Below are 14114 nucleotides of genomic sequence, written 5' to 3'. Positions count from 1 at the left end.
CTGGAAAAAATGAGGTAAATGGGAAATATTTATGAGATTTTGAGGGAACGAAACCAAAGGACTAGCAAGTAATTCCATTCCTAATTAATACATAGAGCCCACAAACGAAAGATTTTACATTTTACATGCTAAAGGTTTAACATTAAAGCCCACATAAATATTGAAAGCAGACAGGGAATTTGCGGCAGCCCAAGACTAACTTTTGTGCAGCCTTATCTATGATATATCTATATCTATATATATCTATTTTTTTGATATTTAAAATAACTTAAAATCACTTTAATTTGGAATAATTGTAAGAAACAGTGGCCATTGATTTTAAAAACAATGGAAATTATATAAAACTTAATTGATCTGATTGATTTTTATATATATTTATTATTAATAGACCATATATTAATATATAATTATTAATGATATATTTAACTACATTCATATGTATAAACATAAAAAAAAGTTTGAAAATATCTTTTTTGTTTGTGATTTAACCCATTTGGCAATTTTCTGAGAGAGATGGAATAATCGATGGAATATTTTTTGAATTAGGTGTAAGAGGATAATGAAGCAAAACAAATTGGTAATAGTTCGAACTTGGTGGCGCTGGTAAGTGAAATATCACCAAGAAAATTTTTGCCCTTTAAAATCTTCAAATGGTTAGCTAATATAAAGCCTAGCACTCAAACAAGGTCGAACTTCAAAAGGAACAAAGGAAAAAGTGTTCCGGGGTCCGCTTCCAAAATGTATTCTCGATTTTATATTCGGTGAGCTGTAGACGCTCTTCCAGGCGCTTAATTTGGGGATTGATTTAACTGCTTATGCCCCATTGTCCCTTGTTTTTCATCGAATATTACATTAAATCAGTGACAGGAAATGGTAGGCCGAATGGGGTGAAAATAGGAGTACAAATAAGCAAATTGGATTAATGGATAAATATCGAGACCAAGAATCCGAGGCAGACACGGATACATATATCGATGCAGATGCAGCCTGTAAATGCAGTGTAAATATTTTATGAAATATATTTGCTGCATTGTGGTTCGGTCGGTCGGTTCGGTCGATGGATCTACAGTGGGTCCTGCGTTTATTCGTGTTCCTGTTCTGTCTCGTGTCTGTGTAGTGACAATCGATTGAAATGTTCAGTAAATGTGTGGCCATATATGGCAGAGCGATGTGGCGTGGGTGTGGCTGGTGATTGTTGGTTCTTGGTTACCATATACCACGATACGAGAACGACAACGAAAACGAGTACGAGTAGGAGTAAATGGCAAACCCAGACACAGACACCGACACAGAAACAGAACCGCTGGACACTGGACTTTACGATCCCAATAAGCAGACGTTCGCCGACCGCAGAGACAAAGGCGTTGTCCCAATGGTGGTGGGGCTTATGGTGCTGCAGCTGCAACTGCAATGGCTCTGTGGGACGCTACTGAAGGTTGGCCAACTGCACAAAGCTGTGGCATGTGGCAGGCGGTCATCAGCAGAAGTAGAAGCAGAAGCAGCGGCAACAACTGTCGACGACGTTGACAATGACAGCAAATGTCAAACAGTTTCTGTCCCACCCACCAACACCACCACCCCCAGTGCACGCTCTCACGCTGCTAGTAGATGTATTCCCGCAATTTCCCTGGATCCTGGACCTCGCTTAAGTGCACTGTACCTTTCTTTCTCACTCTCTCTCTCTCTCTGGCTGTCTCCCTGTCTTTCTCCCTGTCTCTCTTTTCGTTCATCTGTCAATCAGTTTATCTGTCTCCTTTGTTTGTCTGGCAGCAACTCGTGTGCAAGTTCCACAATGCAGCACAGAGACAAAAGACTGCAACATACCAGTGGCAGTACCAGTACCACTGACAGTGGCTGCTCCTTTGGACCTCTGTCTGTACTGAACTGCAATTGACGAGGGGGCTTGGGCAGTGCTCTGGAATGTGGGGATGCCTTCGCAAAGCCCCCGAATGCCTTTTGAATGCATCACTGATTTCACTGATTTCCGGGGGCCAGCAGACGGACGGACGGAATACCAAAACATTGTTCAGACGCACAAATTGTAATCAATGGCCCAAGGACTAAGGCTATTAAAACGTTTAAATAATATCCTAAGCTTCCCACAGAGTCCGTCCCTGAAGCCAGCTAATTAATTATATACCTCTCATCCCCCTCACCACATCATGTGTCGCAGCAGAGCAAAATTCGAACTCTATATGTATGTTGCTTTATTTATTTTATTTGTTTATTTTGGATTTCATTTCTTTCATCAGCTAGTTTTTAGCCTGTGCTGCACACTCATTTCCAGGCTCATAGCAGACACACAGATTGCTCTGGGAGCAGGGGGGCATGGTTGGGGTAAGGGAAATCCCATTCCCATTCCCATTTCAGCATTTTCACTTGAAAATTCCGAACGCATTGCGAACAGCTAACGTGGCGTATCCGCTCGTGCGTTCCGTTTCTGATATTCGGACGATTCAGCAGCAGAGGAGTGCCAGGGCGGCAGGGCAGGGCAGGTCTACTGAAGAGGCATGGCAAAATAAGTGGAAAGTCGCAGATGGGTGGTCCAGCCACCATTCACAGCTGTGGCTATTGGGTGGGGGAGTGGAGTGGAGTGGAGTTTGGCGGCAGAAAGTCGAAAACAGTTTGGAAAGATTTCAACTTTGTTGCATCTAATTATGAGGCAATTTGATTAGGGGCTCATAAACAAACAAGGCAACGGGCACAGGCACACACAAGCACACACATACACGCACACTCACGCACATATAGGAGTGTCAATATGAAGCCGCAGGTGGCGCAATTGCCACCGCTGTCATGGCTGACAAAACGCAAACGCAAACAGAAACCGCCACGAAGGCGGCAAAACGCGGCCTTGTTCCCAAAAACCCAACGCCACCCAACAACCCACAACCCATGCCCATGCCCATGCCACACCCTCCCCAGCCATTTGCCCGTACCCACAGGAAAACCAGCAAGAAAGCCTCAGCCCTGAATGTTGGGTTGGCCAACTGTTGAATGGTGAATGGTGAATGGCGGGCAACGAAATTTTTTGGGTGTTCGGCCATTTTGCTGCTGTTGTTGTTATTTGAATTTTATTTATTTACCGCGACTGCAAGCCAAAATGAAATGTTTTTAATAAGCTACGGGTTGGCAGGCCACCGCCACCCCCCATCCCCATCCCCACCCAAACTCCAAACTTTGCCCACTTTCCACATCTTCTGACCTTCTGCCACCAAAAAAAGAAAAGCGAAAAAGGGAAATTGGGAAAGTGGCTGTTGCCCTCAGACTGTGCGGCATGTCATAAAATGTCATATTAAAGCGAACCTTTTCGTGCTTTTATTTAAAATTGAATGCAGACCAAAACATGTGACACGCATTAACGCAGCTTTAACGGCCAGTAAAATATTATTCATTAAATGCTCTTTCTTGGAATGAACCAATTCGGAGTTATAATGCATGTGTACATATACTTTAATTGAACACTTTTAACCAGAGAATATTACACAATTTTCTGCTGCAAAAAACTGCCTTGCCAATTGCTTTGCATATGTTTGAGCTCACACAGAATGCATCGCATAAGTCAATACTATTAAGACGGTTAGGCCCAATAGATGGCAATTCACGACATTATAATTAACCCTTGATTGGGCCCAAGTCCAAAGCTGCAAAGCGAGATAGGGAGAGAAGGAGTTAAGGTAGGGGTAGCACGTCCAGCACGAGTCTTTGCTGGTCATGGCGTTGCACAGAGAATCAAATTGCCAGCCACCTTCGACAAATTGCGAGCATATGGCGAACGGCGATTGGCGAATGGGGAATGGCCTTTGGCGGAACCGAACTGCCGATGGTGTGTCCCTGGCCGTGTCCAGACCGTGTCCTGTCCTGCAGGCGCTTTAAATGCATCAAAATGTGCAGCCTACTTTCCGGCAGCACAACAGCCAACACAGGATAGCAGAATATGTCCACATGCCGACTAGGATATACCCTTCGGCTGTAATTTGTAATTTTGGGAATATCGGAGTAGCTTTTTTTTGTGTGGATTTTATGGCAAATATTTTGAAGCAAAAAGAAAATTGCACTCCGAGCTTCCCTTGTCTGTAACATACCCTGCATTTTACGAGTGTGTGTGGAGTACAGGGTAGAGCAAAAAATACAAAAAAAAAATAGTAAACAGCGCAAACGAGGGGGGGCAGCAACACACAGCAGCGACACACATTTTGCGGTTGATATGAATATCGATTGGGAACGTTAACTGTGCCAGCTTGCCCGGCCTCGCACACGGCCCCCAGCACCCCAGTCGCTGCTTCCCGTCTGTGGCTATGGCCATATAGCTTCGGGTCCGGCCCCTACCCACAAACAGCCCTGCCCTGCCGCCACTTTGGTCGCCGACTGCGCGGGGTGCATGGGGTATACACCACTGGTATGTAAACTAGAACTTTGTATAAATTTATGTGCACAACAATGTTTATGTTGTTGAATAAACGAGCAGTTTTGCATGCGGGGCATTGAGAATCCAGAGACGGGTTTGCTCTGCCTCTCTCTCTCTCTCTCTCTCTCTCTCTCTCTTTGTGGTGTGTGTGTGTGTGTGTGTGTTTGTGTGTGCAGTTGTAATGGCAGGATGCAACATGAAAATGGCGTGTGGCTGGTAACGTTTTATTTGCTCTTGCTCTGCCTCTCCCTCTGGCAATGGCTGCAGCACTGGCTACAGCACTGGCTCCAGCTCTTACTCTCTGGCACTGCATTTGCCTCTGACTCTCTGACTCTGACTCTGCCACTGACTCCATTTCCCTTTATTCCTTCAGTTGCATGTGTTTCGATGTGTGTGTGTGTGTGTGTGTGCGTGTGCGTGTGCATGTTGCATTGGCTTAAAATAGCAAAATATGCCAGGCACGAGTATGCGTAAAGGAAGAGAGTGCCGCCTGCAAAGTGCTTGCCTGCTGCCAAGCACAGAAAATATTCAATTTCAGCACGGATATCGCTTAACAGCCCTAAATAATGGACAATGGGCTGCGCCCCCTCTCTCTCTCTCTCTCCACACTGCTTTTGGGGCTATCGTAGGATCAAAACCTAATTAAACATACTCAACACATTTGCCATGTTTGACGAGAGAACGAGGGAGAGAGCCTTGCTGCTGGCTTGAAGCTAAATGATTTAAGATGATATTTTCATAATCCAATTGATTGAATACTTCAATTTGCAGAGGTTTCGCTGGGCAGAGAGGGGGAGAGTGGCTGCAAACATAACATTTTGGAGCTGTTCGCCGCCATTGACCAGGCAGGCAGGCAGGCAGGCAGACAGGCAGACAGGCAGACAGGCAGACAGGCAGACTGGGACAGACAGATAGTTAGACGCGTTGTCTGATCCTTTGATTTTACGGAAACCCACACACACACACACACACACATAGAGAGAGAGAGAGAGAGAGAGAGAGAACGGTATACAGTCACATACTTACAAGCGTTCAATCAAACTAAGCGCAAACAAGCCAAGAGACATGAGACATGACAGAGAGGGAGAGCGGGAGAGAGCGAAAGGGAAAGGGAAACCCGGCCAACAGAGCGTATGAGAATAAACACAAGAGTCGCAGGAAGGATGTGGTGGTGTTCGTAGAGGATAGGCCAAAGCAGAGGAGAGCACAGCAAAGGAGCGTGGCCATTGTGGGTGGAGGATTGGGTTAGCCAAGTGGTGTCGGGGTTATGGGATAGAGGACACAGGACAGAGGACACGGGACACAGAGGGGCAACACGCGGCGAGAACTTACTTAAGCAAGTGATTTTCCGATTTTCCGCTTGTGTCCCGTGTGCCGTGTGCTCTGCTGGCTGGCTATGTATGGGTACACAGGCATATGTGTGGTGTGTGTGTGTGTGTGTGTGTCCGCTATTGTGTTTTTAATTTCAGTTCCGTTTCCTAATGCAATGCTGATGACAACGATGATGATGAGGATGATGATGGTGATGAGGCCACCATCAGGCCCAGAGACATGCCCAGCAACATTCAAGGCGCAGCCATTCATGAATTTAAGTTCTATTATTCGAAAAGATTACGATTACGTTGTGGCAGTCAGGTGATTGAATAGCAGAGGGACATTCGCTCAGACGAGCACCGAACTTTGCCATTCACTTTTCAGGTTCTTGTCTCGATACGCGTAGAACTTTGTTGGCGATAAATTTGAGTGCAAAAGTCAGCTTAGATATGATCTGAGCGGAGAAGAGAGAAGAGAAGAGTAGAGAAGAGAAGAGCAGAGCAAAGGAGTGGAGTTGGTTATTCGTCAGCCAAAAGTTATTCCCGTGCTCCCGAGCTACGGACACTGAGCATAAAGTTTTCATCTAATATATGCTGCGCGTGTGGCCGTGTCGCTGGGTTACCTTGTTCGTAGTTGGGAATCATTCATCATTCCCTGGGACAACATAGTTGTAAATAATGTTACCCACAAGGATTCTTTGCGATTATTATGGTGATAAATCAAAGGCAACCTCCCACAACCAGCGACCGTCTCTCACTATCCCACTCTCCCTCTCTCTCTCTGTCTGTCTCTTTGTCACTGTCTTCCAAGTTGTATGCCATCGTCCTTCCCTCTGCCTGATGGCTTGTGGCTCCTGGCTTGTTTGCACTCCTCCCTCTCTGCCATTTTGCGAACATTTCTGCGACAATTTTCCTCACCTGTGGAAAAGGCAAAGGAAAAGGCTTTGCTGTGGTTCGCATACGAGTGTTCTGCTGTTTGCATTCAGTGAAGGAATTGGTGGTGCGGCGGAAGGGGAGAAAGCGAAATCGGCTCACAAAAGCAATTCGTGGCTTTCAATATGCAAATTACTGTGGTCCAGCTTAGTGGGCTTCCGAGCGGGCTACCAGCTTCGAGTGGGTACATCGAGTGGGTTGTTCATGTGGGTCGTGGGGCGTGGAGCGTGGAGCCCACGTGACGTCAGGGAAATTGTTATTAAGCTGGGGCTGGCCCCAGCTGGAAGGCATGTGTTGGTGTAGGGTGTCGGGTGGGTGGGCGTGTAGGTCGCCTCTCTCTCTGTAGGCCAATCTATAAATAAGTTTAGCAAACAACGCGGATATAAAACTTTCTTCTATGTATCCAACAGCCCCACTCCGATATGGAAATAAAGGACTCTCGTGTGTGTGTGTGTGCGTAGGATGAATGTCAGTCAAGTGAATGCCATGCAGCGTGGAATCGGCAACGGCAACGGCATCGGCATTGAGCTGGGTAGCCGCCTAATGAGTACTCCTAAGCCAATTAGCAGCTGCGAAATAAGTCGCATTGAATGCAAACTCCAAGAGCTGCTGCAGCCAACGCATTGGGTGAAGGGGAACATTTTTGTGCTGTGTGTGACCTCCGGGCAGGATTGGGGCCAATTATCAGGGATTTTTAGGTGGCCAGAAAATCCCTTTGGTCGGGACACTTCTCTGGGGCTTGCCCAGCACATTGAATGCCTTGAACTATACCTAATTCAGGTAAATCCTCTGGCAAAACGTTCAATTAAATAAAAGCAGAATTAATCAAAAGGTCCCCGAGGGAGGTGCTCTGTGGGCGGGCGGGCTGGGGCTGGGGCTGGGGTGCACTCCACTGGAGTGGAGCTGGCAGAGTGTGAAAGACAGATAGCCGGAGATGACATGTAAGCAGTTCGTGTGTGTGTGTAAACCAATAATCAAGACACGCACACACACATAGATATGTACATATACAGAGCAGAGAGAGAGAGTCCCGTACAATTGAGCCCGTGCTGTGAGGTGCCTGGTAGGTGGTGTCAGCGGCCAAAACAAATGATGATAACTGCGAGTCAAATGAAATGTCCAGCAACGAGACCGAAAGCAAGGACACGAAAGCAGGCAAAAATAAGTGGCAAATGTAACAACAATCACAATGCTGACCATAAAGATACCCTGGACAGCCTGTCGTACCCTGGACCCCCCCCGATTCGAGGTGTGCAGCTACACACATTGGTGTGCCATATCGCGTCCCCGTTTCGGGCCAGAAATGCCTGATATTGCTGCTGCACAGGGTATGGAAAAGGCAAGGCAAAAACTCAAATGAAATGGGGAAAAGCATAAAAATAACCATCGAGGCAGTTGGGCAACAAAATCGAGCAGCCAGAAAATAAAGACAATATTTGTCGGACAGACACATACAAACAGGAAGACAGACACATACTTATACGTGTGCCGGAAGTGAGTGCGACACACTCGAAAAATGGCGAACCCAAACCCCAGCCAAGTGCAAGACTTAGATGCAGACCCAGAGCCAGAGCCAGACCGAAAACCTAAGACCCAAGGCCTTGCGTACGTAACCAAAGTTGCGAAACTGAAAAGCTGTCGAGGTTCGGAATCGGACAATGGCCAAAATCAAGGGGGTGGCAGGCGGTGTGGGGCAGCCGAACGACGGATTGGGTTAAAACATATTTGCCAAGGACGTTGCTTGGTTCGTCCGACCGACAGACAGACCGAACCGACCGACCGCCAGGCAAACAGAGTCGGCCTAATCAAAAGTCACAAACACAGGCAAACAAGCCCCAACACACAGACACAGACACACAGCATCTTGGCCAGCAAGCAAGTCAAGTCAACAAAAAGCAAACTATTTGTTTGCCATCATGCGTGCGTGTGTGTGTGTGTCCTCTACCCTACCCCTGCCCCACTGCCACACCCACACCCACACCACACAAAAACGTGTTCAAACGGCTTTGGCCCTTCTTTGGTGTGGTCTGGGCAGGGCTTGGCTGGTGCTCTGTCAGCCAATTTGACAGTTACCAGTTACAACATAGTTACAGCCGACTGGCCAACACACACATACCCACACACACACACACACACATCACGTATACGACGCACAGATGCAAATGTACACAAATTGCGTGTGGCCCGTATCTTCGTGTGTGTGCTGGTTGCTGGTGTTGGTGTGTAAGTGCGAGTGTGTGGCTTCGTGGGTGAATGGTCTAAGGGCTTCTGGCAATTTGCATTATTGTTTAGGCATAATGCAACCCATAAAGGGCTGACATAGTCGTAACCACAAATACCCGATCCCTGTCGCCTGTCCCCTTTTGCTGTACCCATCCCTGTCACTGTCCCTTTGCCTGTCCCTTGTCTGTGTCCCTGTGCTGCGTGGAGAGAGGTTGACGTGACGGAATATTTGGACTGCCTTTCAATCATCGGCCCCTCAATCAACTTTATTGTTTTGCAGCCACAACGCAAAAGTAATGCCTATTCGCTTTATTTACAAATAAATTATGGGAGAGGAGCACTCTTCGTACGTTCATATGTATGTATGTATGTATGTATAAGGAAGATGGAATAAAGGTAGCAATGGAGCAAATGGAGAGCTCATTAAAATGACAGCCACAATGCGACTATTGCACAATATATTTGTTTTCTTTCTTTCCCTTTTCTCTCGTTTATTATGGTGCGTGGGTTAGTCAAGTCAGTCAAGTGAATGGACATGTAGTGGGTTTCCGGATCGACATTGGCCCGCTAATGAGTACTCCTAAGCCAATTAGCAGCTGCGGCATAAGTCGCATTGAATGCAAAGCTTCCAAGAGCCGTTGCAGCCAACGCATTAGGGGGGAAAATTTTTGTTGTGTGACCTTCGGGCAGGTTTCGGGCCAATTATCAGGGGATTTAACCACACGTTATTTTTTTATTGAGGGTTGCGGAATATGTTAGAAAATGCCCCGCTGAAGCTTTCAGCAATTATAACTAATTCCGGTAAATCCTGTGGCAAAAGCATTCAATTAAATAAAAGCACAGAAGCTCTCTCGCAGGTGTGGACACGCACACAGAAACCCCCTTTTAAATTATGCACACAAACATATGAATGTATGTATGCATGTATGTATGTATGTACTAAATGTATGTGGCTCAATCAACTAGCCAACTAATAAACACAACAAAACTTTAATTGGTGCTCAAATACTCGTATTTAGATGCTGTGCAAGTGGTAGATCTAATGCCCTTCATTGTGCGACAACTGTCAATACTTTACTATACAAAGGCTCAGTAGTGACACATTTTCCATATGTATAGATATTTTCTTAGAAACAATATTTCAGACACGTATCGTGTTGTGCATTCAAATCTAATGCATATTTTATATATGCGGAAATACAATCATGAATATCATATATATATATAACGCCTTTTCATGTACATACGTATATCCTACGGTTAATTCTCACGCTCTTTCTGCTCTTATTCCTGTTTTGGAATAAAACTCGAACTGCGTTTGAGCTTTCTTTTGCCACAAAACTTTACAAAAAATACTTTGTATTGTATATTAGTGCAAAAATAGCAGCGTCGCTTCACAGCACCATCAGCTGTTTCTTCAGCCGCCCGCGCACCATTATGCAACACTGATTGGCAGCAACAGCCAAAAAGCGCAAAAAGTTGTAAAAATAACCAATTTGTCAGATGAAGAGAGTGCAAAGTGACAATAAATAAATTCGTGGATGATTCCACGAAATGCGTGAACAGGAGGCAGCAGCCAACTCTCTCACACACTGCCCCAAAACGCCACATATGCTACATAAGTATGTAAATAGAGCGCTGCAGATGACAGTTGGTGGTCTAATGAAATGCCTTTGCCTTTGAGCTATAACTACTGCCCCGAACAAGTCCAGCCCCGTTAAGCTGCCGGCCTCTGTACGGTTAAATGTCCTCTGGCCGGCATTTCAATTAGCAGTCTTGTGTGGGCAGGTTGAGTAAGTGCAGGACTCCACGACATATCCATGTCGGTCGGGCCGTGTACCGGACAAGAACAAGTGAACAAGCAAAAAGCAGACAACAGATAACAGCCAGCAGCCAGCTACAGCCTCACTGGCATGGCGGGCGGCACTTACACTTACATCTGCCGCACAATCCAATTTGAAATGCGGACACTTGCAGATGATAGCGGCTAACGACGCCGATGATCACAGCAGGAAAATCATAAGCGAGAGAGAGAGAGAGAGAGAGAGAGGGCAGCACACAACACAGCACATCACACAATGGCGGAGTGTCGTTTGATTTGCTTGGAGATAAATACATAAATAAATTTAAATTAAACCTGGGCACGAGCCCTGGATGACAATTTCAATTAAAATGCTTTATGGCGGCCAAATAAATGGCACTTTGGTGCCGCTTCGCAGTGTGCACGATGCATGCTGGATGTTGTGTGCACAACGCTCATGGAATGTATGTATAAAATATTATATTTGATAAGAGAGAGCACAACAAAATGGCAAAAGGAAAATCAATATCAATATGTCTGCCACTTTCAGGTGAAAATGGTAAATAACATCTCACATGCGACATGGACACGTGGACACACACAAACACACACACACAGCCCGGATACAGTCACCCACAAATTTATTTGCACAATTCACAAAATGGGGGGAAAAAGCCAATTAAACTGGCAAGTGGAGCTCAATTCGGCTCTGAGCGGCTCGGCTCGCACCGGAAGACAAAAACAAATTTGCATAGATGATTAAAAACTTTCGCCCCTGCCTCCATTCCCTTTCGAATCGGCGGACCCAAAGGTGAGTCCGCAGCAAAGTGTGAACACAAAAACTCAATGACCAAACTTTAAGCACAAACTCAAGCTGAAACTGAAACGGAGGCTCAAATTCAATTATTAATTTAACTTTTCATTGAATTCTCTCAGGCCAAACGCACAGCCTCCCCCCCATCCATTGTGCCATCAATCAATTGAGAAATACTGGCAGCATACTGGAAATCTCCCATCAACCTAATTTTCTGCGTCGGACCAGGGACACACACACACACACGCCACCAGGCTATTGGAGCAGCATGAATGGCAAGGAAGGATGCTGCAGGCAAATGGAACTACAACGAGTAAATGGATGCAGCTCAAGCTCTTGCTCTTGCTCAGATATAATCGATAGCCTTTGGTTGCTTATATATAAGACTTTGCTATCGTATCCTCCACGATTGAAGTGACCATTGAGTGAGAGAACGGCTAGGAGTGTGGGTGTGGTGTGGTGGGGGGCTAAATCCTCTGAGAACTGCAATAAAATCTCTTAAATACAATGAATAATGCTGCATGCTGCACGGAAATCACAATTCCACCAGTATACCCATTACTATCGATCCGTCGTGGCTCTTCTGCTGTAATCCGAAACCGAATCCCCACTAAAAAATGCATTGTGCGCCATTAGCGGAAACGAGCGCCGTGCAGGACGCACCCTGCGCAACCTTCCCGGGCAGCTTTAAGTGCTGCAGGAGCGGCACGGCACGGCACTCCTTTGTGGGGCAGGCAGCCCAAAGCCATGAATAGGAATTTTCGGAAAGCAGGCTTAAGGCAGGTTTACAGTTTACAGCCAAAAGACGGCGAACGGAGGATAGTGTTTCCGTAGTACTTGTAAATACTCGCAAAGGAGCTAGGGACCTGGCAGAGCAGATGGGGTTTATTGTGAATAGACAAATATATATATTGGATTATGGATAGAATTTAAGAACAGGTCGGTGGATCGCATCTCAGCTCTACAGGAGCATCAGCGTGCAGCACTCAGGCAACCTTGAAGCTCTCGTGGAGGGGCACACCAATCAAAATGTTGAGCGAAACTTTGAGGGGATACGGCAGCCAGCCATTCACCTCCAAGATTGTTACCGGCATTCCGCTCTCCAAGCTCGCGTCCAGCGGAATAATTGGCGACTTTGCGCTGTGTCCCAGCTGCAGTCCTTCCTTTAGGGCGACTACGAGGCCGCGGACTAGGATCTGTTGCCTCTGGTAGTATTTCAGAAGTCCTGAGAGTTTCAAGTCATATTCGAAGCGAATCTTCAGCTTGTAATCCTGCATTGTTCCGCAAATGTCCATGCCAATGGCAACATTCGGCCAGCGCCACCATTCCTTAGACGGCTTGGTCAGAACTATGCCGAGTCGGTTGCACCGCTTCAGGAAGAACTCGCTGGTAACCATGCCATGCGGCAGATACTCGGCATCGACATCGAAATACAGGACGCTGTCCAACCAGGAGTTCAGCAAATGGCCTCCTACCCATTTCGCCGGGAGCACCCTCCCGTCGTCCAGCTCCTTCACACTGCTGTCGCTTATGCAGAGATACTGAGTCCGCAGCTTCTGGAACACCTTCACGTAGGGCTGTCCGGCGGCAGTTTCAAGAAAGGAGCCACGAGGGCCGTAGCGTTCGGCAAAGTACCGCAACGGAGTCATTTGAGCCGCTTCCAGCTTGCGCAGCGTCTGGCGGGCCTTTCCCTGGTTCTCCAGATCCCCGGGCTCGGAGCCGAGGTGAATGCGCAGATACATCCACATGCACAGCAGTTCGTACAACTCCTTCTCGCCGGGCACCACGTACAGGTTGGGGCTGGCCACGAGCTCAGTCATCAGCTCTATGGGGATGCGTCGCAGCAGGTGGGGCTGGCCGACGGAGGGGTCCATGAGGTTGACGAGAAACCAGTCCACCACGATCTTCCGCAGGTTCTGCATCTCATTCTCGCAGGCCACGTGGTAGTAGTGCGTGGCCGTCAAGTGACTTACGCTCTTCCCCAGGCTTTTCTCGCAGAGATTGCTCAGGTGCAGTCCATCCCTGGGCTGCCGGTACCACTGCAAGGCATCACTTGCATTACTGTTGGGCATATTGAAGCACGTGTTCGCAGAAGATATTCACAGACAGCTTGGAACTTGGACTGAAATGGTGCAAAATGGTTCCTTCAGTTTCAGGAACGATGGCAAATGGCTAACAAGTGATTCGCACACTTACAAATCCTCAAGAAAGCCAAGCCCCAATCCGATTCACACAGAATATGCAGCAAAAACACCAAACGTGACTCTTTTATTTTCCGATTTACACTATTTTCGCGTGGCTTGGCTGCACGAACTTTGGCCACACTGAAACGGGGTGCGCGAGTGCTGCAAAACATTTTCACATTTCAGTGTGCAGCAACATCAGCGGACATTCCAAATTAATTCAGTGCTGGAAAGCCAATTTCTGGGTCTGATTGGGTGTTGGGAGACACTCTTACCGATCCCTTTCCCAGTTCTGTGTGCCGCCTGCTGTTCCACTGCTTGTGGTGCGACGGCTGCAGTGTCAGTGCCAGTGCTAGGGGCAGACTGCGTTCCCGTCAGCTGCGGCGACGCTTAAGCCAAAAGCAGTTAAAAACACTAAGCGATGTGGCCAGCCAGACAG

The 14114-nt window shown here is 47.0% G+C and overlaps 1 protein-coding gene and 1 long non-coding RNA gene across 2 annotated transcripts; one reads left to right on the top strand and one right to left on the bottom strand.

Moving 5' to 3' along the window:
• The first annotated feature begins 11025 nt into the window (after positions 1 to 11025).
• On the top strand, positions 11026 to 11928 carry LOC111070737. Its single transcript, XR_002607386.2, has 3 exons — positions 11026 to 11142; positions 11229 to 11489; positions 11615 to 11928. It is a non-coding gene; the product is annotated as an uncharacterized LOC111070737 (long non-coding RNA).
• A 425-nt stretch (positions 11929 to 12353) lies between these two features.
• Positions 12354 to 13826, bottom strand: LOC111070731 (protein germ cell-less-like). The gene is made up of 2 exons (XM_022361473.2): positions 13689 to 13826; positions 12354 to 13614 (listed from the first exon to the last, which is right to left on the bottom strand). The coding sequence occupies exon 2, from the start codon at positions 13562 to 13564 to the stop codon at positions 12479 to 12481; it is 1086 nt and encodes a 361-aa protein (XP_022217165.2). The 5' UTR covers positions 13565 to 13614; positions 13689 to 13826; the 3' UTR covers positions 12354 to 12478.
• Between the last annotated feature and the right edge of the window lie 288 nt (positions 13827 to 14114).

The sequence above is a fragment of the Drosophila obscura genome, unplaced genomic scaffold (genome assembly GCF_018151105.1).
Source record: "Drosophila obscura isolate BZ-5 IFL unplaced genomic scaffold, ASM1815110v1 contig_165, whole genome shotgun sequence".
Taxonomy (NCBI): Eukaryota; Metazoa; Arthropoda; class Insecta; order Diptera; family Drosophilidae; genus Drosophila; species Drosophila obscura.
The sequence above is the reverse complement of the archived record's forward strand: the minus strand, read 5'-3'. Positions and strand labels throughout refer to the sequence as shown.